The sequence below is a fragment of the Erpetoichthys calabaricus genome, chromosome 7 (genome assembly GCF_900747795.2).
Source record: "Erpetoichthys calabaricus chromosome 7, fErpCal1.3, whole genome shotgun sequence".
Taxonomy (NCBI): Eukaryota; Metazoa; Chordata; class Cladistia; order Polypteriformes; family Polypteridae; genus Erpetoichthys; species Erpetoichthys calabaricus.
In genome coordinates, this window is record NC_041400.2 from 37165623 (window position 1) to 37191622 (window position 26000).

General features: G+C 36.9%; 1 protein-coding gene across 1 annotated transcript in view; it reads right to left on the reverse strand.

The window, feature by feature from the left end:
• Positions 1–1290: 1290 nt before the first annotated feature.
• Positions 1291–26000, reverse strand: part of camk4 (calcium/calmodulin-dependent protein kinase IV) — a 338550-nt gene continuing 313840 nt past the window's right edge. The window contains exons 7-11 of the mRNA XM_051929598.1: positions 16415–16489; positions 13376–13451; positions 10314–10440; positions 5751–5903; positions 1291–2118 (exon numbers count right to left, since the gene is read on the reverse strand). Coding sequence (XP_051785558.1) covers positions 1954–2118; positions 5751–5903; positions 10314–10440; positions 13376–13451; positions 16415–16489 — 596 coding nt within the window. The 3' untranslated portion in view covers positions 1291–1953. The remainder of the gene's footprint in view (positions 2119–5750; positions 5904–10313; positions 10441–13375; positions 13452–16414; positions 16490–26000) is intronic.

The window sequence follows — 26000 nt, forward strand, 5'->3', positions numbered from 1 at the left end:
CGCTTTGTGTCACTTAGTTACACTATGGTTAAGGTTAGGGTTCAGTGAGAGTTAACTGACTCAAGTCAAGCAAACCAGGAGACAGAAACCTGTAATCCAATTGGCTGTCCAGCGGAACTACTGAATCGCGGATCTGTGGAGGTCTGCAGCTGGACCCATATCGATAACTCTGACAGAATAGGCTCTGGCTTCCTTGGTCCCAAGCAGAATTATTGAGAGTTTATAATTGCTTGGACAGCCACATATATTTAGCAGTTCATGTCATTACATTCGTGTGAAGGCAATATAACAGCACATGTTATAAAAGATTCATAATTTTAGTGAATAGCTCTAACCTTGCCTTAACTCTAATTGTCTTTAATGGGTGACACTGATAATCAACAACAAAATGCTTCTGTTTAGAAACAATCAATAAAGTTACAAATCATTTATAACGGTGCACTTGCCACGACACATGTATAATTAATAAATGTATTAACTGCAGCTACAGAAGAAATATAAAGTGCATTAATTTCATTAGGAATTTGTAATGTAAAGCAATAAAGTGAATGTTTTAATTCATTAAATCTGACAGCAATATATACTATAAACACACATACATATTTTTTATTTTGTTAATCTCAATTTCACTTTCAGCCTACCAAAAGTATTATTTAACATCAGCAGTGGTTAAGTGTTTTGGCATTGTGTAGAAGACATTACCCGTCACCCCTTTCTACTCTGGCACTGCGACCATTAATTGTGGCACAGCAAATGAGGTTGCATTGCTCTCTAAGAAATTCAGCCTGTCCTTAGCAATAATCACAACTTTTTAGTAACACACAAGATGTCACACTAATTTCAGGAAGAACAGGGAGTTAAGGTTTTAAATAAAAGCTATGTAAAATATAAGACGTGCAGTCCACTAAACGGACCGCTCCTATTGCTAGACGTTACATTTAGTAAACTGTTGCCCTGATGGTGCAAAAGCAAAGTAAAAAATACTAATAAAATGAATACCCTTTTTTATTAAATATACATGGGACATTCTTCCATACATAAAATCTGAGAGTCTAAACTCCAAAGCTAGCCCTGTAAATATCGTACGGTAAAAGTTCATGACACCTAAATGTTAATCGCTACAAATGAGAGTTTTCTATGTACAAGTGTAAATTGTTTGTCTTTGTGCATAATGGTTGCATTGCATGCACAAATATTGTTTTCAATATCAGCATAACAATTACAAGGTATGAAATTCTTTTTTGTCGTTAATAAAATGTATAAATCATGGACGGCACAGTAAGGCATTCATTCTCCCTAAAAGATCAAGAAAGGTTCAACATTATGGCCATCAGGAAAGGTATTGAAATTCTCACCTCATCTGCTGTTTTAATCAGTGGAATGTATTTTGCATATAAATCTAAACAAGTTCTGTAAACATTTTGAAATCTGAATCCTTCAAAGCACCTCTGCCCCCCCACCGCCCCGTACTTACAGAGAGTATGATAATTTATTTGCAAAGCGTGCAGTCCAAGAATGCTCTACCTTACCATGAGATGTATCAGGCAAAAAATTAAAAAGTAAAAGAATAACCCACAGTAAAATCATTATTGTCAAACTGCACAATATGGTGAGTTTGAAACCCTAGAAAGGAAGCAAACGAATAGACGGTTGCAAGAATTATCTGATTCACATGTTGGTGAAACACTTGGCATTTTCATAGCATGGTGCCCATTCACATGTCACACAGGCTGTCTTGTGCTAGTTTTATTTTGATAAAAGCAGTCACATGCATTACAGATTCAGTGATGTGTGACTTTTCTCCAGTCCCAGACATCATTACGACCACCGGTATTGAATCTGAGGGGAAAAAATAAACAGAAAGGAACCAAGAATACAGCCTTTTAAAGCTTTCAGACTCTGCAGTTAACAATGGATTGCAGAAAAGTTTCTGAGGCAGACATCACTAGAGGCCTAACAGCCTTCACTTTCTATTTGTGCCTGGTCCTGTGTCTGCTCTGTATTGGGCTCCGCCTCCTGGATGGGTGACGCGCTATGACTGTTTTTGCTGCTCTCGTGGCTGCCATGACTACTGGCACTTCCCAAGCGGGTTGAAGCGACAACAGCTTTGACTGCTGCCTACACAAACAAAAAAGAACTTAGGTTAATTCTTGTTAAAAAAATTGGTCATGTAAAATCTAAGACTACATTTTTAATCACACTCATTGGCATACAATAATATTAAATGTGATGACTAGACATACAAGATTAAAAAAATACCCAAAAATGATATTTTTTATATGTTACTTACCCCATTCAGTTTGTAGTGATAGCCAAGAAAAAATTGTAATCTCATTTCTTTGAGGAGAATGGATATAACCAAGTAACTGAATGAAATAAAATCAACCGTGACCAATGACGGAGAACAACAACTTTCTTAGACTTCGATTCCCTCATGCTACATAACTAATCTGGCAACAAGCGTTCTCCAGACTTTCCAGTCTTTAGCAAAGGTCTCAGCTTTGTCCCAAATGATGCTCTACACCTTCAGATCTTGCACAGACATTTTTCTCAAAGTGTTCTGCAGATGTCCCCTTGGTCGCTTAGCTTTGAGTGGTACCCTTGTCATTGCTGCCTTCGAAGGACGTGGCGGCCAGCCAGTCGGAATCTTCTGTAGGTGAAGGCAGTGTGGAGTTTGCACAAGCCACTTCTTTGTAGAAACTCTTCATTGGTGATGTGGTCTTAAGTATTGGATCTTGAGAATTCAGTGTAGGCACCTTGGCTAAAAGACGTCAGGCTTCTTGTTGATATTTGCTAATGTATTCCAGGTATTGCTGGGATAAACGGCCGTAGGGATCACGATAGAGGTAAGAAGGTGAAGCTTGATCTTCAGGGAGATGGATGGCAAGGACCAGGGGCCTCATGTATAACGGCGTGCGTAGAACTCACACTATAACATGGCGTAAGCACAAAAGCGGGATTGTGTGTACGCACAGAAAAATCCAGATGCAGGAATCTGTGCGCACGCAAACTTTCACATTCTTCCACTACATAAATCCCGATCAGCGTGAAAAGTAACGCACGTGCACGCGCCTTCTGTCCCGCCCCAACTCTTCCCAGAATTTCGCCTCTTTGAATATGCAAATCGATATAAATAGCCTTCTGAGAAAAGACAATGGGAAAAGCACAGGGGAAAATATAAAAATTTCAGCGAATACCAAGTGGAGGCAAAGGAAAAACGTACTATTTGTTGGTTTAAACAGTGGTATAATCAACAAAAGAAAGTTGATCGAGTGACAGAGTGTCGGAGAAACTCGAAAGATCGAGTTCAGAAAGTCGCACAGTGCCCGAAATAAAAAAGAAATCACATATCAAAGTCGCCGTGAAAAGGCAAGTTGTAGCCCACCGTCTGAGTGTCATATCAAAGCTTATTAGGGTACAGACAAATAAATAGGCACACAGTGGGGAAAAAAGCACGAAATGTCAACTTTAATCTCGAAATTTCCACTTTAATCACGTAGTGTATTTTGCCATTAAAGTAGAACATCATAAACTTCATCTTAAAATCGTTTATTTTACTAGTTTCTCAAGTAGCATGTTAAATGCTTTGTTCTGTGTTTGATCTTCTATGTGCTCTATGTGTGTGAATCACTACGTGCTTCCGTTCTTTCTCTTTCTCTGACAGGACACAGAATCCATTACATTTGAGATATTACAGCTCTCTGAATAATTAAAATACTGAGATGTATACGTGATATCATTTTCATGATGATAGGAATGAAAGCATGTTATTAAACATGGGAACACGGTGGCGCAGTGATTGTTCATATCTCACGCAAGAGGCTTGCTGCGCCATGTGCGACCTTCGATGAAATAATTTATTACAGAAGTACTGTCTCTTTCAAATGTACTAACCTCCAATTCTTGTCCTTACTTTTCTTTCTGCAAAACCCAATCGCCACACAATCAGCTCTGTAATAGATGTTAAGCAATTTGTAAGCTTAGAACGCCGATTCTTCAAAACTTTTAAGGAACATTGAAATATCTTCATAGTACGTGTTTAATTATTCTATTCGTCAATCCTTCCAGTGTCGCGTCAGCACCAGCAAGAATACAGCGCAAGGCAGGAGCTATCCTTGAACTAGCTATACGCTGTGGCACCAAGTCCTCACATGTTTAATTATTAACAATACAGATTATTTAAATGAAGTTAAAGTTTTATCTGTATACTATAAGCAACATATTTTGCTGCATTTCATCTTAAAAATGGTATTGTCATCATACGCGCTTTATAAAGTAGCGCAGGTTGTGCAATATTATAACTGTAGTGTAAGTTTACAGTGAGGTGATTGTACTTATAAGTACAAACAGTTCTACAAGGAGCACTTGATGGACTGATTGAGTGCATTTATAGTTCTTGGGATGAAACTGTTTCTGAAACGCGAGGTCCGTACAGGAAAGGCTTTGACGCTTTTTGCCGTGGTTGAGGTAGTGTGTACTTGAAACTGTATACCGGTAATTCTCTTTCCGATCAGCTGCTGCTGTGATTCACACTCAGATACAGTGATATAAATACTCTGAGTGGTGCAGTGAGAGTAATATGGAAAAAGATGATCCGCAGTGGCAACCCTTAACGGGAGCAGCAAAAAGAAGAACAAGATGCAGTGAGCATAACAATGCTAAAGCAGTTATGGTATTTGGAATACTATGGCTATTCCCTGGACCATTATATTGCTAGAGGTTAATTACAATCAGATGCATTACACTAATACACAATACGCAGTTAATTTCAGTGTATTTATAAAGCCGCGTCAGGAATGTGGAGCTAAGAAAGAAAGGATGAGCACTCAGGAACAGTAGTACTGCTTTGACGCTGGGTGCCGCCAGTCTGCAAAACCGAGCGGAGAAATTGTGTACGGCAAGGTATGAGTTACTGTGGAAATGTGCGTAGCTTTACACCAAGTTTAGGTTTTATACATCGCGATTTGAGCGTGGAAACGGGAGTACGCAACATTTCTGTGCGTATGCACCATTTATACATGAGGCCCCAGATCTTAATCATTCTCTGGAAGACTACTGTCACTTTCCTGATGCAGCACTTGACATCTGCTTCCACATATCTATCTTTGCTGATCACGCTGCCCAAAGTAGCTGAATCTGTTTGCTTCCTCCAGCCACTTCACTCCAATCATCCCTCCCCTTGTTCGAGTCGCGGCATATATGTATATGATCTTTGACTTATCTGTACTGATCTTGAGGTCTAGGTTTTTTGTCACATGCTGCATTGTCATCTCATCCTCTTTGAGCAAGGTGATGTCGTCACTGAAGTCCAGATCGATGAGGCAGTCTTCATTAGTCCAGTGAATACAATTAGCAATGAGGAACAGGAGAGGGGACAAGATACAGCCTTGTCTGTCCCTGGTTGTAATCTCAAAGAAGTCCGTGTGCTTTTGATGTAGTACCTCTACTGCCAATACAGATCTTTGAAAAATGGTAATAAAGGCTGTAGGTACGCCACAGGAATGCAGGATCCACCAGGGGGACATTCTGGGTATAGTGACTTTTTTGTGTGTGTTGTTGTTGACTTTGTTGAACAACAACAAACAGTATCAAAAACACCAATGAAAAAATTTCATGTTACCTGTGTCATCCACACATCCCCCTTCATTTCATTGTAGAGTATGACAACCTCAACTTGAAAGCTCAGCTACAGGGAGTCACTAACAGGTACTTGAATCATTTTAATATTATTTTCAGGTGAATGCACATACCTTTAATTTACGACGAGCATTGAATTCTTGAAGTTTCTTCTGAGCGTTATCCATATGTGCAAAATTAACTGCCTTCCCGGTCACCCAGGGGTGTTGCAAGGCTTGAAGAGTAGTGAGACGTTTCTTAGGATCCTGTACAATTAACTTTTTTACCTGTAGCATAGTAGGACAAACAAGAAAAGAAAACAGAGAGGACTGTTCAAAAGTGGAGATCCAAAAAAATAGTCAATGAACAGGCCAAGGCCAGAAACCAAAAGATCAGAAAATACCACTCAAAATCACAAGGCACTATTCAAAAACCTAACTCTCTAGTCTAATATCCTTCCCCTGGATAAACTAAGAATGCAAATATACTTGTGAGAAAAAAAGTCAAATCCAGATTTAAAGCAAGGATACACATAAGAATGTGTGATCATCTTATATAAAGTAACGTGAACATCTGCACAAGGTGGCAACACTATGTCATTGCCAACAACAACATGCCCACAGCCACAAAATGGTGATGCTCACCAGAGGAATGCTTTACATAATGTCATTAAGATGACGCTAACAAAATTAAACTATTATTAATTAGAAATTATATAAATATATGAAACGAAATAAAACTTGCAAACTTCATATGGGATACAAGTACACTGCAAAATAACAGAATTTCCCCATCATTTCTAGCACTTTCAACATTGTAAAATTTCCTGTATTTACTTGGAAGAAGGCTCATTCACAAAGTTTCAGACAGAAGCAAACGAAAACACATTGTAATGAAATAATGTCTTGCAAGGGTGCTTGTGTTAAGGGCATTGCTATGATTTACCATTCATGGAGCAGGAAACCATCCAGAAAACCCTGGTCACTAAAGATTAATGTTAATTTTTAAAGATATTTTAGTCATTAAATTTAGGAATACAAAAACAACAGTAAAAAAAAAATCATAAATATCAAAATGTCCCAATGTATAAAAATAATAGAAGGGAAAGGAAATAGAAAAGATACACTAAAATACATTAAATATTAAATTAAAAATGAAAAGTTCAAAAATAATGTAGTAGAAATGAAAGCAAATTAAATAATACCAAACTTTCAAAAAACAAAAAACATGAAGAACTTAAAAAAGACTAGAAAAAGATTAGAGAGCAACTGGGATAGAAAAATATCACCAAAAAAAATACTACCTCACATAGCCCTAAAGTACTGATGTTAAGACTAATGACATCACCTGAGGGCTACTACCTAGTTAGGGGTCTCGCCTGTGACTTTAACAAGAAATAAAAAAAATTCTAATTTAAATAAATAAAACAGAAATAAAGAGCTGCTTAAATGAAAAAGCACATGTAATACAAGCAAGAAACAAAACCCAAGTGTGAGAGAGCTGATGGCAAACCTAAACTGACAGAGGAGGGTTGCAGCTCATGTGACATCACATGCCAATTAGACAGAATGCTCTCCAATACGTCAAAAAACACACTGCAATTCAGAACTGTTAAAATTCAGCAAAAAGTATATGCAGTCAATTCTAGTTATCCACTTGGCTAAGATATTCACTAATTACAATACAAACAAAAAGCAGCCCATATGCCCGTGCACCCCTAGCTCACAGGTTTGAGCAAGACAGAAGAAAAGTGCAGCGAGTGTACGTCCTCAAATATGATCAAGAGCTGGCCTCTGCATTAACAAATTTTAATCTGGTTATTGTTAAGGATAAAGATGAAATTCACGTGCTACTTTACAATCTGCTTCATCTTGAAATCCTGTGTAAAGTCAGAAGTGCCTACAACCAATGACCCATCACGACTGGATCTATGAGGAAAATCTAAGTGCTGAATTACACCATATATGACAATTGCCTGACAGAAAGAAGAAAAATGAGCAGAGCAAGAGGTTATGGAGTGTGTCTCCATCCTTCAGCCTTACAAGGATGTGCTTGTCGACACTTCCATGTCTCTGACAGTATTGCCCTGCTGATGCAAGCACACTTTCTCATGCTTTACTGCTGCTGTAAGAATATCGAACTTCAGACAAGCAGTCTGGCTCTATCAGCAGTCAGTTCACACCAAGTGAACCATTTGGAGGTTAAAGAAATCCAATTAAATGCATTTGCCATCAACAACAATAAAAGGTGGATTTTTACTGATTTAAACTTCAATTGATAATGAGTCAATATCTTCTTCTTCTTCAGCTGCTCCCGTTAGAGGTCACCACAGCAGATCATCTTCTTCCATATCTTGATAATAAGTCAATATAACTTTCTAAATTATTTTATAACAGTGAACATGTTGGAAACCAACACATCTAAAAATGTTTTTTGAATTTGTTATATGCACACAGGTGTGTGTTAATTAAAAAGGGGGACTGGTTACAGATTGTGTAACACTGTTGTCATATCATATCGGTTGTGGCACTGCTGTTTTGAATGCTACTTACTGAAATGAACGAATGTACAATAAAGCTATGGAATGTGTTATGTGGCCAAATGTACAGTCAGATCCATAAGTTTTTAGACAATGACACAGTTTTCATAATTTTGGCTCTGCACAGCACCACAATGGATTTTAAAGAAAGCAAGCAAGATGTGATTTAAGTATAGACGGTCAGCTTTAATTCAAGCAGTTTAACAAAAATATGTTTAGAAAACACAGACATTTTTTATACATAGTCCCCCTATTTTAAATTTTATGCCTGATGGTGGGAATGGTGTGTTTTTGGTAACGTGAAGTGTTCATATGACATTTAGTCCGATGGCCAAAAGGCTGAATTTTCATCTCATCAAATAATTTAGCCTTTGCTTTGGTGACTAGGTTAGAGTATCCCATATGCCTTCCATCAAACTCTAGCTGAGATGTTATGGGTTTTTTTTAACAGTGGCTGTCTCTTTGTCAGTCTCCCATCAAGCAATGGCCAGTGAAGTACCTAGACAACACTTTTTCTCTGCAATCTCTCCAATCTGAACCACTGCAGCTTGAAACCCCCCTTAGTGGCCTCCCTCACTAGTTTTCTTCTTGCTTGATCACTCAGTTTTTCAGGATGGCCTGCTCTTGTAAGATTTATAGCTGTGTCATACTCTTTCCATTTCCTAATGATTGATTTAACTAGACTCCAAAGGATATTCAGTGACTTGGATATTTTTTTTGTTTTCTTCCCGACTTCTGCTTTTCAATTACCTTTTTATGGTGTTGATTAGACTGTTCGTTTGTCTTCATTGTGTAGGTTAGACCATGATACAGACTCGCCACAATTTGGACCTTCCAGCTAACTGGATTCTACACGTTTTTAAACCTTCCCCTGAAATTCAATTTGGTCATGATACTTTATGAATATTGAGCCAGTTTTGTTATCACAGTCAGATCAGAGGCAGAAAGCAGTGAGATGATCTGGTAAAGAAAATGTGCATGCGACTGGATCAGGTGTCCATTAAACATCTGCAAACATTGCTACAGTCCCTCCAGTTGCTCTACCACAATAAACCAACTTCATTCATTCATTCTTCTTATTGCTCTGACTGCGTATTCCAGTGCAGTATAACTTGGGTGAGGGCACCAGTCCTGCATAGGGTACTGGACCCCCCTCCCCCCCCATGGACACTCTCACTTATACCACATCAGTCAAGCTGCACACCTCTAAGCTGCAAGAGTGAAAGCTCATAAAAACACAGGGAGAACAGGCAGGCTTCTTATGGAAAGGGATTTGTGGCTAGGACTTTTGAGTTTTTGGCAGCAACTGTACCTCCTAGTACACCTGGTATAAAACAATACTTACAATGTGTTGCTTGTTTTATTTTTTATGAAAGTTGAAGCATTAAACAATTTTCTGTGGAACTTTTCTTGGTTGTTGAATTTTATTTGTGAGATTCAGGGAATTGTATATGTCATGGTTTGTAAATTATGCAATGTATATGGCAGTGAATTTCATAAAGATGTCCTTACTGGCATACAGGATGTAAAATGATACTGGGACACAATGCTAGTCTAATCTGGAGCGTCCCATCTAGAGTACTGCAGTGCTGTTTGCTCTGTGGACACTGGCACAGGCTTCAGTGCAGCACAACCCAGGTAAGTGAACTAAACGGGATATGTGACAACTCTGTGGCCACATATGCCCTTCGATGACACTCCTTTATTGACCTCCTGTTTTTTATTATGCAGAACACAGGTGTTTTCTCAAAGACAAGTAACAGAATAGACTAAGGCGGCCATTGGAAATGAACGACAAAGAGTTACAAGAGTGGACATTAAGATGTGGCAGGACATGGATTAAAATAATGTGGATAACAACATCTGTGCAAAAAAGGACACAGCTGCCTGTTGGTATTTACATAACTGTATATAAACTGAATAAAAATGATCATAAAATTAAAAATAATTATTTGTACAGTACAGAAGTGGAGGAACTCAAAGTATGAAATTTGTCCTAAGAGCTCTAAAAACTTAAAAGAATGCTGAAATAAAAAGTTAATACAGTGACATTCAAACACACAGTTTCTTAAATTATGTTTAATAATTGGTAAAAAAAAATTTGTATAATGAAATTTTTAAATCATAAAATAAATACTGTATTTATTCCCCTTCTTACCAAGTCTTTAGCATTCAATGACACATCATCCCACCAGGGGGAGACAAAGTCATAGTCACAGTTTAAAATCCTCTTGAACATATACTGGTCCCCTCGTTCATCATAGAATGGTTCAAAACCACAAAGCCTAAAAAAAAAAAAAACTGATTCACACTTTTGCTTTTTGCAAAGACAGATGTCTCACTTTTAACAGTGGCAAGCAAAGCTGATGCTGTCATCACAGATGTGTCTGATTTCACAGGCGGCTTTGTACTTTATAGTTTATTTCACATGAATTTATGCCAAGCAGACTTTTTTTTCTTACACCTAAAAGCAGATGAATTTGTAAATCCTGTCAATTCACACCCCAGTTAAGCATAAACCTCCAGTGATTTGATTTTTTTTTTTTTTTTAGAAGTTACAGCTTCCTATGTCCCCATATTAGTAGATAAAAAATAACTTCCATATTTTTTTCCTCTTTTTAATGCTTCTTCTAAATATGTTCCCATTTCATCTACTGGAGACACTTTATAATTTTAGGCAAATCTTGGGCTAATTAGTTTTCTAGTCAACAGATAAGAAAAACAGTAACAAAAATAAAAAGGTAAAAATTAACTTCTGTTTGTTATGAATCTACTTGAATGAGTGTTTTTTATCATTTTAATTTTTTTTTTACTATTACTACGTATTTCTCATTATGTTTGTAATTATGTACAGTATTTTTACTGTAAATGTGCCCCCATTCCATGTGCTTTGTGGATGGAGCCTGAGGAGGCAGGGCCACTCTGATGTCACCACTCCTGTGCCTGCCCTTTGGCTATTTAAAGCAAGAAGACATGAAACTCAGGTTAGCAGATTATTTAGTTTGTAAAAGAGTTTGCATGTGCTGTTTTCTTTGTATTTAGCATTATTTTTCTGACTTATTGCCCTGTTTTCTGGATCTCGAATAAGGATTATTGGTTTTGGGGCTTGGTTGCTATGGATTGTCTTTTAGGTACATCCTTTTTGGTATTATATTTTACTAAATAAAGTCTCAATTTTATAAATATTACAGTTTAAGATTGTCTTTACAAACCAGAGTTTTCACAGTTTTATCTCTCTTTTAAGGCCTTTTTGTATTTTTGGGACCATTTCAGGCTACAGCCCAGAAGCAGCAGTAGGAGGGTTGTCTAATTTAAGGTGAGCCTCTTCTGGGCAGGTAACATAAAAGTGTTTTTTTGTTAATGGTCAGAGGCATCATAATGTAAATTGCAGGAATCATCTTAGGACAGTAAGCCATTCATAATAATGGTCTCGCATTTATTTACTTACTGTTCATTTAGTTTTATTCTTATTCTGGTGTGCTCCACACTGGTTGGCTGCTAAAATGAGCTGACCTCACTAAGGGATTTTGAACTGTGATGAAAAGTTTATATAGGTTTATCGGTCATTGTTGTCACATGTACCAAGTACAGTGGAACCTCGGGTCACAAACGTCTCGGACCACTTACAAATTGGGTTATGACCAAAAAGTTTGGCAAACTTTTGCATCTGTTCACAACCACACACTCGGGTGACGAACAAGTCAGTTTCCCTTACGGTTCGTACGCGCCAATGATTTCCGCACATGTTCAGTCTCTCCCTGTGCATTCCCTGTGCAGCGAGTGAGTGAGAGAGAGAGCGCGAGAGAGCACAAGCAGAAGAAGTAAACATTAGAGAAGAAGTAAGTAAACATTTAGTTTACTATTACACTGTGCATTCTATGGTATAATTAACTATTTTTGTGCTTAAAAATCTTTAAAATATATATATATATTTACATACAGCTCGTACGGTCCGGAATGAATTAATTGTATTTACATACAATCCTACGGGGGAAATTACTTTAGGTCATGACCAAATCGGGTTGCGACCAGAGTTTTGGAACGAATTACGATCGTGACCCAAGGTTCTACTGTACACTGAAATTATTCAACATGCAAAATGTTGTCTGTTCTGCGCCACAGTAAGTATATGTAACTACTACAACTACCTTACCCTGAAACACCTGTTGTGAGGAAATTCCGTAGTTAGTCACACTCTGCATTTCATAATCAAATAAATTGATATCTTCAGAGGCAAAGAGACTCACTAAGTGCAATATTTAAATGACTAGGAGTGTTGATTCCTGTAATGTGACATCTGCCTAACTGTCTAAAAATCTTTTGTTTCAGCTTTGCAGATTGCCACAGCCCTTTTTTTGTGAAGATGTGCTTCCCGTTTCATTATTTAGCACATAACACAACATTACAATGTTCAAATTAATCCAATTTGGGGGGGATGAGGACAGAGGCTACCCATCATCATGGGCAAGGCAGGAAGCTACACTGGAAGGGGTGCCAGTTATCCCTGGGACCTCTTGCATATACAATGGCTCTCACACTCATAACCTGAAAATCTTTGGAGATGTGGGAGGAAAACAGGGATACCTGAGGAAACTTTATAGTGCATTACTTGGTATTAAACTGGATCAATGATAACTCTGAGAAATTCTAAAGATCTGCAATAGGTCCCGATATAGTCGTCTCTACTCAAGACTAAAGGGATTTAGTTCCTTTAGTTTGTTTGAGCAGGTCATGTCCTTTAGTCCCAGAATGTACTTGGTTGCTATTCTCTGCACAGTTTCTACTACAACTGTTATCTCATTTTCAAAGTGATAACCAGAAGTACACACAACACTTCAAATGAAGTCTCAGTTTCATTATGATAGAGAATGTGCAGACAGTTCATTGTTTTTGTTCTCAGTAGTTTTTACAATGTAACCTAACATTTGATTTGTCTTTTAGTTGCTTGTGCATAATACCTTGACAATAAGAATGTTGATTCAAAGCAAACTCTACATTTTTTCCCACAGGTTATACTTTATGAATCAGTGTTGCATGCCTTGTACTTAGAATTAATATTCACTCATTCAGCACCTTGAACTTAACTATATAAAATTGCATTTTGCAAGCATCTCCCAACCTTTGAAGGTTGCCCTTATCTTTAATTTTTTTGTTACTCTTTATTATTTGATATCACCCTCAGTTTTCAATTTTCTTACAGAAAAAAGCACAGCAACTCACAGAATATAGGTAATGACTCCCACTGACCACATGTCAACTTCAGGCCCATAAGCACAACCTCTCAAAATTTCAGGAGCTGAAAATGCAAAAAAAAAAAAACAAAAAACAAAAAAACAAATACAGGCAAAATGTTACCATATCTAACAATACAAGATGCTAGTTGTTGTTATCATGTACTTTAAACACATCCCACAGTCTCATGTCTGTCCCACAAATCTCTTGATAACTCAATGTTTATTCTCCCAAGGTCACTCACTCCTTTGCCCCAGTAATGACATTGGAATGGTTCTTTTTGAATTTCACAATTTGTCAATGTTTTTAACCAATGTAATATTTACTGAAGTCGCAAGGCAGTGTGGCCTAGTGGTTAAGAAGCTGGACTAACAGGTCGACTCAGTATGCAACCCTGAGCAAGTCATTTCATCACCCTGTGTTCCAATTTTTTACAAAAGACCAACGTAAAACAGCTATAACACAGCCACTTAATTATTAAGTACGTTGTGATGATATTCACTATAAAATAAAATGCACTTGCTTAATTTGCATACAAAACATACATAAGATGATACTTTATTTTTAGACTGGCAATTTTGTACAGTGGCCAGGGAAATTAACTTTACATACAACACCAGTTCAGTTCACTTGACCTGTCTCCACAGGTGACCCACTTAATGTGTCAATATTCCAATTTTAGAAAATAAATGTGCACACATGTACGGTGTCTCTCTAATCACCAAGTACCTTGGGATTGTGTTCATATTGAAACAGTAATGCTTTAGTTTAGGTACTGCAAAAATGCATCTATTACTCATGTACTCTTACATAAAAAGACTTTAAAAAGGCTTAATTTGCTATTCATAACACTTATAAAACATCAGTAAAGAAGTTACTCATTTGTATAATGTGGCATACTAAAATGACTTAACTTTGCAATTATCAGAGGTGGCTTAAGTGAGACACATGTCTCTTGATATTGCATACTTCAATATAAGAATCCTTTATATCCATAAGTAATTTTACCAGCATATCAAATGCCACACTGTGCAGGTACGAATAGCCACTTTACTGATGTTTTGTAAGTTTTATGAAGACCAAAAGAAGCCTTTGTTAAGGTCGTGTTATGTAACAGTAAATGAGCGAGCATATATGGATAATGCAGAACCTCTGACCTTTCACCAAACAGTCTCCATGATTTTGTATTCAAATTCCGGATTTCACATCAAAACTGCAGCAGACTAGACATGGAAGATGAGTGGGAACAAAATTTAACCAATGTAATGAGACAGGAGGATAAAATAATTCCTAATCCAGCTGAGATTGGAAGATGCTTTACAGAAATGGCTTAACATTAATGTTGTTGAGAATTTTTTTAGCAACTATAGACAACAGATTTTTTTAGGCACAGAACTAATCCAACTGGTTGACAACCTGCTTCAAGCATAAAAAACCATGAAGTGCAACATGGTGCGAAAAATTGATTTTCTGTATTTATACTTGAATTGCTAATCTCGGTGCAGTCAGCAACAAACGTGGTAAAAGGTTTCACCAGGCCATTGCAACGATGGAAAAGGAATATGAGGGCAAGTGGAAATCATCACTCCTTGTTGGCTATTGTTGGATACTGAAACGAGAAGCATCAGAGGCGAGTGCAAACAAAAATCAACAGGAAACATTTTTACTTCAGTAGACCTACTGCAGCATCATTCAAAAATGAAACACACTAAATTCAAGAAAAGTTAATTTCATGTTTCTTTAAACTCTACATAACAGAGTCAATCTGAAATTATATTTCTGTTCAGCTTGAACTGTCTATCATAATCACCAAATATTTTTAATGAAGCAAAATGTTTGAAAAATGTGTTTGTTCAATGTTATAATTGATGAATTACTGTTATGATCACACCCTCCAAGACAGGTTTCACAGCCTTATGATATCCTCACAGATTGCAATGATGCAAAAAAAGTTCTGAAAAGGTTTGCAGGACAGAAAAAAGAACTTTAATATAATCTTTTATGTTACAATATAGGCTAATGCACTGTAGATACTGTTTGCTTATAAAACAAAGTAATAGCATATACTTCCGATACCTTATCTGAAATAATCCTAAATCCAGGAGGCCTTAACAAAATGGTCCAAATGGGGCCCCACAACTGCTAACGTTGGACCTGAGTCCACTTTAAACTTTTAACAATCAACATTCCTAAATTACCTGTAAACAAGACAGTGTGCTCTCATAGTGACCTTCCTATCCAGAATAATCCTCAATGTCTAAAACTCCAATGTGTTTGAGGTGGGTCAATCAAGGATAGAGCAGTACAAAGGTAAAAAGAAACAAAAAGCAACCTCTGGACCTGTCTGTACAGGACAGGGTAGAGTGACTCAGCTAGTTAGTCAGATCAAAGTAAAACAAGACGCACTGCCTTCATCTCCAGTCTCTTTCTTTCTAACCTGACATCTCTTCCTCTTAACAGCTCAGCAAAGCACAGCACCCACTGGTGCACAACTCCTTCCTCTTAAGGACCATGTATTATCACCTTCTGGTCAGTGCTTTTAAGTTGGTCAATGACCATGTGCTGACCCATTTTGGTCAGTCCTACCGCTGTCCAAAACCACACTACCCTTTGTTGTGTTTTTTTCCTGTATAAACCTGCTAAAACCTTTAAGAGCTTCTGATGACCTCCTAGTCTATGAAACTCCTTCTCTTAAGGTTTACCACAAAGGCACCACAATTAACAACATTCAGCTTATGCCTGAAGCCTTACCTTTTTACTTTTAGTTATGGTACATTGACTTTAATGTATCTTCCTTCTTATTACACCAATCAATCCATACTTATGTTCATTCAGTTAATTGTTTCATACTGTCAACTGATGTATACACTTTGGAACTGTTAGTAAAACAATATTATATTTTTAGCATGTATACCTTGTTACGATTTAACAATGTGTATTGTGTGTCCTTGTGTACATCAGAAAGTATAACATGAAGGAAGTCTCTGTCAGGATGTTATATAAACAAACAAATTAATGAAAATTTACCACAGTATCCAGGCGTTCCACACACAGTCTTCATGGTGACCTGGTCGTCCACAATTTTTGACAATCCAAAGTCAGCTGCAGAGAGAAATAAGTCAAAATAAGACTCTAGGAATCCAATTTCCAAACACTTTGTATAATCAAGCCTCATAATGTATTGTAACCGTTTCTGCTGCAGATGGCTAGTGATTGATACTTAAATTTCATGCCATAATCCTGTATGATGCATCCCACACCTTCAAAGATGATTATTAGCCAACAATTGAGTCTTAACACATCCAATTACTGTACTTATCTACATTTATGTTATGCTTTACTTTACAAAAAATACACTCTACGACCAGCTTGGCAGACCTCTGATATTTAACAACATTCAGAAGTTTGCCTAAGTCTTGCTTGCTAGCATCAGCAATTTTTGATACTGACAGTAAAGGGCAGCCTGGAGTCTGAGATGTTATGATTGACAGGTGTGAAGACATTGACAAAAACATGAATTACAACTCTAGCCTCACATGTCCTTGTCATGTACTGGCAATGTAACTTTATAAGACAGCACTCCTTCTGATGGAGACTTGGAGGAAATGGACTAGAAATAAAAAGGTCTTCTCTGGGTAATATAATCATCACCATCATCATTAAATAAATGCTGATTCAGAAGCATGGGGGAAATGGTGAGGACTCCCATTGTGAACTCATGATCAGACAAGACAGTGAGGGTGACTGCATTCTTTGAACCACTATTCATGAAGTATACAAACATATGATGATGCTATTTGGGCAGACTGGTTTCTGATATTTGCTGAAAGACTTAATTTTTATTATGTGAGAAGAAATACTGAGTAGATCTTAGTGAGAGATGGTGGGGTTCTCCTGGGGTCAATCACATATATATTCTGTGAAAAAAAAAAAAAAAAAAAGGAAGGGAGCACTTGTAATAGCTATCCAACCAGCCAAGGTTGCTAAAATGTGCACAAGTCGAGCATTTATTCACAACTAAAATAAAACAATTGTTGTGGACTGGGAGTCTCAAACACTGAAGAGTTCCAAAACACTTCCAATACTGTCCACTAGATGGGGATATTACTGTCAGACCTTGGTTAGTGAGAGGAAGCAACAAATCTTTATAAAAAAAAAAAAAGATTTATTCTTCACAATAAAGTATTTCAATCACAGTGATGTTTTGTGGAACACAAAGGTATATGGAATTGCTTCAAACAAGACGCCAATCCAAATTAAACACGTCCTAATACAGATTTCAACAGCAAGGTCAAAAAGCACAATAAACACAAGTACATTCACCAACTCCCTCGTGCATTCACAATGAACTGTCAGGAACTGTGAAAGACCCTCCAGATTTATAAGGCAGAGGATATTTCCTGATGGTGATTGGCAGGTGGCCCTGCCTCTTGGGGGATCACCCAAAAAACACAAGGGACATAAAAGAGGCAGCTTATATACGTAGACAAAACCAAAAATAAAGAACAATGCACATAATCAAAATAAAAGAATCAGAAATGAACAAAAGATACATAAAACATGAATTTGAACCTTACCCAGGAGAGGAACTGTGGCTAGTCATGGTACCAACACAGCAACAAACTCAGAGAGAAGATAAAATTAGAAAATAAACAACAAACCAACAAACACTCTAGGTCCTCTGGGCCTGCGTGTATGGCCATCAGGTAAGGTGACTGGCTCACTCGTGTACTTTAATTACTTCACATAATTACCTTCATCATCTCCTGACCTGCTTTCTTATGTATCTTTTAAGCTGACAGTATAGGTTTTACAGTATACAGAGGGCAGAATTTGCTTTTCTGCATTATTGTACAGTATATCATTGACCTTGAAGTTGGCAAAAAAATGTATTTGGGTTCTAGTAACATATAATGTCAAACATTAAGTTGCCAGTTATGAATAAGTTTTGCTCTTTAGTAAAATCAGTCCATGAAATGTCCTAATTAATGTCTGTTTGTTGATATATCCTGTCAAATTGTCTTTACATAATAAAAAGTTGACCACAAAAAAACCAATAATGTTCATGGTTTAAAAACTTTTGAGACAGAACAGCCCTGCATGACATATGAGTGGTGATCAAAAACTATTGAGATTGACCTATTAAGAGAAACTCCAGTAAAACCAAACAAGCTTTATTTTCGATATAATCTCTATTATACTTTTATAATGTTTTAATATTTTGTTTGAGCGGCATAGAAAAGATATGTTTCTTATGCAACCAGCCTTCTGTAGCAGACTTGACATCTTCATCACTGGCATAGCGCTACCCATGGAGTAACCCTCAAGACTGGGGAACAGCTGGTAGACACATAGGGCCAGGTCTGACAAGTGTGGCATCTCTTCTAATTAACTGGTTTTCAAAGAAAAGCTTTTGAAACCCATGCAGCATGAGCAGAAGCAGTGTTATGAAACAGAAAGGGGTTTTACCTGATTGGCTGCTCTACAAGCCAGACCAAATCATGAAGTCAACATGGTATACACTCACTATTAAAAATTACAACCTTACCAGCTCTAAGCTGGACCTTCAATTATTTTGGTGTTGGAGAATGTTATACCTGATTAGAAACATGCATAAGTGAAGACAATTTAAAAATAAGCAGATGGACGTGACAGGGATCATATGCTATGAACACGGTGGGCTTGAAACCAAATGTAACTTCAAACCTAATGACTAAAGCCCAATAAATAAAATGAAGTCAAACTTGAATGTGAAATGCTAAAATCTTCAACCTTTTAATTCAAAAGATACCTAGAAACGCTAATTATCCGTAATATTGGATGGTGTATAACACACAAAGCCGGCTTATAAAGTTCCTATTTATTATGTCAGAGGCTTTACTTTCAACACTGTACATCCTAGTAACAATCCATAGTGATATGGTAACCAAATCATGAAGAAACAGTGCCTACGAAAAACAAAATGATGAAATAAAAGTGAATTCTTACAAAAATAAAAAAATTATGGAAAACAAATCATACCAAAGTATTTCCTGATAATCAAAAACAACAGTGGGCCATATTTTCAGATCAGAAAAAAAAAATTAAAAGCAGAAAAAAATCATAACAACATACAGTATGCCAAATCACTCCAATGAATCACCACTCTTCAATCATTTTCATTTCTGTTTGGATTCACAGTAATTAATCCAAGTTTCATCCCCCATTTACATAACCCTTATTAAATACTTCAAATCAGAATGAAACTGCTCCTAATTCTCCTTGGAACTTTACATGCAGCGATGCCACATTTCAGGAGACAACATTCTAGTCACCCAGCATATACAGCCCTTCCCATGTTTAATTGTTCATAAAGTGCAGATTCAACTGATATATAATTACTGTAATGTGTATAGTGTGTCCTACACAATGCATTGTCACTCTGCAATTCTCAATTACAATTTGCACCATGTTGGCAAAATGTTCTGTTATCGATGTTGAAGATTAGCTAGACCTTTAATCATCTTGAAAAAATGTACTGCTCCAATGGATTTTTCTTGAGTGTTGTATGTGAAGAGTGCTGGTCATGACAGATGTTAAATAGGCAAGAAGGAATATCTGAAGGTGTATAGTTCTCTAGATTTAGAAACTTGGAGATAGCACAATACTTGAATTTTGTGGTTTTTGGCATTCAATTTTGATTTAGCTCTGAAACCAAACATATAAAACCATAAATGACACATGATAGAAAATTTTAATCGATCTACAGTATTTCAGCACCCCAAAGCTAATGTTTGGCAACCCACTAAATTATCACCATAGAATACCATGCTCTGATTTGGGCTGCAAACATTTCAATCAACCCTTGCATATGTAAATATTGCTATGAACTGAAAGTCCCAAAGGACAAGAGTCCTAAAAACCTCCAAAAATGCCCACTGGGTGGAATTACCATTAAACCCCTACTAGTAATGAGGGCAAACACAAGTTCTTAACACTAGAATCCCTGAAGATTACAATTTTTTCTGTTGTCCCTGACCTCCTTAAATTTTCCTGACATATGCCAAGAAGCTCATAGCTCCTTATCACTGCACTGTTAGCCTGCTTTTCTTTTGCAAATGTTTGGATTAGTAGAACGCAACCTACTATACACCCTACCCCACATTTAGTCAGATGAAAGCATCGCCCTGCTGAAATCCTCATAGCTGAGGTCTGTGTCAAAGTGTTTACCTGGCGATGCGTTTCTAAGGAATTATATAGGTTATGAAATATCGTGACTTGAAATACATACAATTCATATGTATTCCATGTCTACAACGATCTGAGTAAATATAGAATGACAGAGGAAATGTGAGGCAAGAAATGCTGAACACATGGCTAAAGCAGAAAATGTTTTCATATGTTTTAGTAATAACAACATAATTTTGTCGTGAACTAAGATGGTGAAGCCCAAATATCCAAGAAATATTTTTGCAAAACTTGTAACAAAACAAGTATGCTTTTATTTAAGAATAAAACCGAAGAAAAGGAAATTGCTTAACTGACATGCTGCTGAAGCCAAAATATCAGTCGGGACAAAGTAAAAGATGGCAAGGTAACAGGTTCAAGTCCCGCATCGGCTCTGCATTTACCGCTTTGAGTACTGAGCTGCTTATTATTATTATCATATAACAAAAACATACATTTGATGTGAGTTTGTAACATCCCATGTAAATTTTATTTATTTCTAAAGGATGTTACTTTTCCTTGCACACAGACTTGCATTTGTATCAACAAGTCATTTGAACGATTTTTTTTATTCAGTTTTATTCATGAATTCTTGAATAAAACTGAAATTGAACAATTTTTTTCAGTTTTATTTTCTTGAATAAAACTTAATTTGAACGTTTTTTTTATTCAGTTTTATTATTGGACTCTTCAATACAAAAAAATCAATTAAATGACATGTTGATGTGAATTTCCCTGTTTGAGGAAATGTAACATCCACCATAGACACTGTGGTATCTGTTTGCTCAACAGGACACCAACAAGAAATGATTAAGCTGCGTTTGTATGTCTCCTTTTATTCCTTAAGCGCTAACTTTTACAAATACCTTAAATTTACGCCGGCTGTTACAGGCTCAAATCAAATGTATGTTTTTATTATATAATACAATAGTAATGATAATAGCAGCTCACTACTCACAATGGTAAATGCGAGGATAACCAGAGATCGAACCCGCAACCCACTGATTATAAGACAGCAGTCCTTACCTCTGCATCATCTAAACTACTGTGGCTAACTTGTATCGATTGAGAGTTGGACTTCACTTTTTACACATTGTCAGGAACATGAAAATTTAACAATTTCTTTTTCGTCGGTTATATTCTTGAATAAAAGTGCACTTGTTTTGTTATACCTTTTGTGAAAGTGTTTATTTGATATTTGGACTTTAGTCTTCACACATTATATACTTAATGTCAACAATTTGTCAATTATTACTATAACATGAAAAAAGTTTCTGTTTTAGCTATGTATTCAACATTTCTTGCCTCACATTTCCTGTCATCCTACATTTACACATATCGTTGTAGACATGGAACACACATGAAATGTATATATTTCAAATAACAATATATTATTTACTCTATACAATTCCAGACACCTAACTCCCAAATAAAGAGACTTGAGCTGGGAGAATTTTGCACCTGACTCGATTTCAGCTGTGTCAGTGAGGGATAGGATAGTAGGCTGCTTCCTGTCAGTGCTGATTGACACATTTGCATAACAAAGACACTGTTGAGGAGCTGCAAAGGTATATATGGTGGCCCGGCATTACAATTTTTTTGTAGGCTTCAGGGATTCTAGTGTTAATGAAATAAAAACTATTTTCACAAAAAATGCTCTGTCATACTATGAAGCTCCAAAGAACACAAAAGACATAAAGGAGTGGCCAGCAAGGCAATTCAAGGTGAACAAAGTGCTGAATCCAGATAAAGGTCAAAAAACAGAGCAGAAGGTAAAAAATTCAAATATCCAACAATTCCAAGAATAACAATAAACACAAGTGAACTCACCACCTCCTAGCACATTCACAAGGAGCTGCAAGGAACTGTGGGAGAACCTCCAAATTTATAGGGAAGAGGGTAGCTACTGGTAGTAATTGGTAGTGACTACTTCTGTGGACCACCCACAAAACACAAAACACATCACAGGCAACTTAAATACATACTGTCACAGATTCATGCCGGAGGATCGTCTGGTATAAATCACCCTGTGAGAAGAGAGAGAATTATCACTAACTCTTTTGTCTCCTTTTATCCTAACAACTTTGATAAAACACCCCTTGAGGGCAACAGAGCCTAAGAAGCTCCATCCCTTCCCGTCCATCCGGTATAAGAGGGAGATTTTCACGGAAAGTGGCGTCTGATTTGGATCTGACAAAGTCTATTGGAACACCACCAGAGCGGCTTAGGTGGCAACAAGCAGCAATCTTAACAGTATCATAAGTCCCCGGGTAAAGCAGTGCACTGGAGCCCCAGTTTTGATAGCAAAACAGAAACATACAGTATATTGACATCATAAACATTCTGAGACCCTATGCTCCTGGGATCCTCGGCCAGTGCTCATTGTGGCCATACATTAAGATGGCCCTGAATAATACTTTATGAAAAGCAAAATGTTTTAGCTCACGTGAATCTATTATGCATCAAGGAAAATATTTGTGCATTCCACACCAACTGACAAATTTTATCCAGTGATCATACAATGTGTGACGACAATGTCATTGTTTTGGGATGTCAGGACATCTGTGTTTGAACTGGAGGTGAAACAAAGCTGAGCCATGCAGCAGGATGCTGATTAAAACACATAAGCAAACCCACACCAAAATGTTGGTTTCAAAACTTAATAGTTTTGAAATGGACCTAAATTCACTGAAAAATAAGCAGTTCATGTATGAAAACTCACAAATGTCACAGAGTTGAAGCATTTCTGCTATAAGGAGCAGGTTCAAAATTCCTTCATTAAGGTACGAGTGACCAATTACTGTTTAGTGACAGTGGGTGTTGAATAACTTTCTCCAGTAAACGAATTAAATATGCATTTTCATTTGTTATGTTATTAGATTTTAAGACTGATGACATTCATGCTAAACAATATACAAGAAAAAGCACCAACTCAGACAGAAGCAAATACTTTTCACAGCACTGGCTGTCCCCACTATGACACACTGATCATAAACCACTTTACATATTAAATTATTAATACTGCGGTAAATACCATTCATCCACTAATTTGCATACTTATTTCCCATCCTCTGTGGTATATGTGAATGATTTAAGAAATTAATATAATTCAATGAAATATGAAACATTTATTTATGAAAATGCAGACTATTCAGGTTGAATACATATTTTAATCTTAAAAAGGAAAACAAAAAGCATGGGGCCTGAACATTTACATTTGCTTAGTGCCAGACTGGAGACTGAAAATTCACGTCTCTCTCCTCCTCTTTTCTAGTAAGCGCAATAAGCAAAGTTGAGTGGGTGGTAATAAAAATCAATCAAATCCCTGGCAGCATCATTCTGGAGCTGAAAACATGTTCCCCAATTCATATTACATTTAATGTATTTCTAATTTTATGATGAGTAGAGGTTGCCATTGGATACCGACAATGGAAACGAACCGTGAAGCTCCATTCAAGATGTGTTCAGGTACGCTTCAAAAACATACACGTGAAATTCTTAGTATTTTTGTAACTCAAACCAAACTTTCTTTCTCTCTCTTTTTGTTCATGTTTCTGATTTTTTGTACTTTATAATCTGAAGTGCCACCAAGATGTACAAATTGTTCAGCAATACGTTCCAAAGTGGCATGGCAGTTAAAGTGCGTTGCAGAAATACTCAGACTCTGTTAGAATCTTGAAATGTTGATGGATCTTGAATGATATGCATCTTACTCCAATCTGAATTTGTAATATATATTTACACAGTTAAAAGAAAAACATTAAGTAGATTTACATAGTTACTTGTTGTTTATTTTTTTATTATATAATAAACATTTGAGCACCCAAAAAAATGAGCCATTTGTCAGCATATACGTTACTTAAATATTTCATTATGTTCTTTATGTAAGGATCCTGAACATCATGCTGCTTTGATGGATATACGGTGGATTCAGAGAATATTTAGACCCCTTCACTTTCTGCACACTTTGTTGTGTTGTAGATTTAATTTTAAATGCATATTTTGGCTATTTTTTGCCCATCGATCTTCACAAAGTAACATATAAGGCCAAAGTGAAAACATTTTTAGAAAGGTGTACAAATTTATTTAAAATCAAAAACTGAAAACTCTAATTTCTATAAGTATTCAGATCCTTGCTGTGGCACTCCCGTTTGTGGTCAAATGCATTCTATTTGCTTTAATTGTCCTTGAGATGTTATAGAACATAATGGGAGTCCACCAGTGGCATACTGAATTGACCTGGGAATCTGTTACACAAAACGCGCCATACTAAGGCCCATCTGGAGTTCAACACAAAGCAAGAGAATACATTTGAGGGGTCTGGACGTTAAATTAAATCAAATATGAACTTTGTGACCATGTGGGGCTCAATACTAAGAAACACTTCCATTTCAGTGACAATGTTGGGCTTATAGGAATTATTCTCATCAGCTAGTATGTGACAAAGGAAAGGCAATAAGGTTTGAAGAAAACATAGGTCTCATTATGTTGTGTCATGTTTAGTTAAAGAATTTGGCCTGAACACAACCTTGGTCTGTTTTTCTGGCTGAATATTTCTAAGGAACACTGAAGCAAGTGGGCTAATTAGGAAATTGTATCATTTTAGTTGTTCATTTTAACTTGCACACTCCCTCTAGCAGTAGCTAACAGATAAACTGCATTAGTGACAAGCAGATAGACAAATAGGAAGAATGAAGTTTTTATATGTATGATAAGCTGTAGATCATACACAGCTCAGATAGGCAGATATTTGACAAGTACAGTAATCCCTCCTCGATTGCGGGGGTTGCATTCCAGAACCCCCCGCGAAAGGTGAAAATCCGCGAAGTAGAAACCATATGTTTACATGGTTATTTTTATATTGTCATGCTTGGGTCACGGATTTGCACAGAAACACAGGAGGTTGTAAAGAGACAGGAACTTTATTCAAACACTGCAAACAAACATTTGTCTCTTTTGTAAAAGTTTAAACTGTGTTCCATGACAAGACAGAAATGACAGTTCCGTCTCACAATTAAAAGAATGCAAACATATCTTCCTCTTCAAAGGAGTGCACGTCAGGAGCAGAGAATGTCAGAGAGAGAAAAAAGCAAACAATCAAAAATCAATAGGGCTGGTTGGCTTTTAAGTATGCGAAGCACCGCCTGACAAAGCAGCTGCAAGGAAGGGAGCAATGTGAAGGTAGTCTTTCAGCATTTTTTAGAGGAGCGTCCGTATCCTCTAGGCCAGTGTGCGAACAGCCCCTCTGCTTACACCCACTCCGTCAGGAGCAGAGAATGTCAGAGAGAGTGAGAGAGACAGAGAAAAACAAACAATCAAAAATCAATACGTGCCGTTCGAGCTTTTAAGTATGTGAAGCACCGTGCGGGAAGCATGTCGCTTGACAAAGCAGCCACATGTAAGCCCA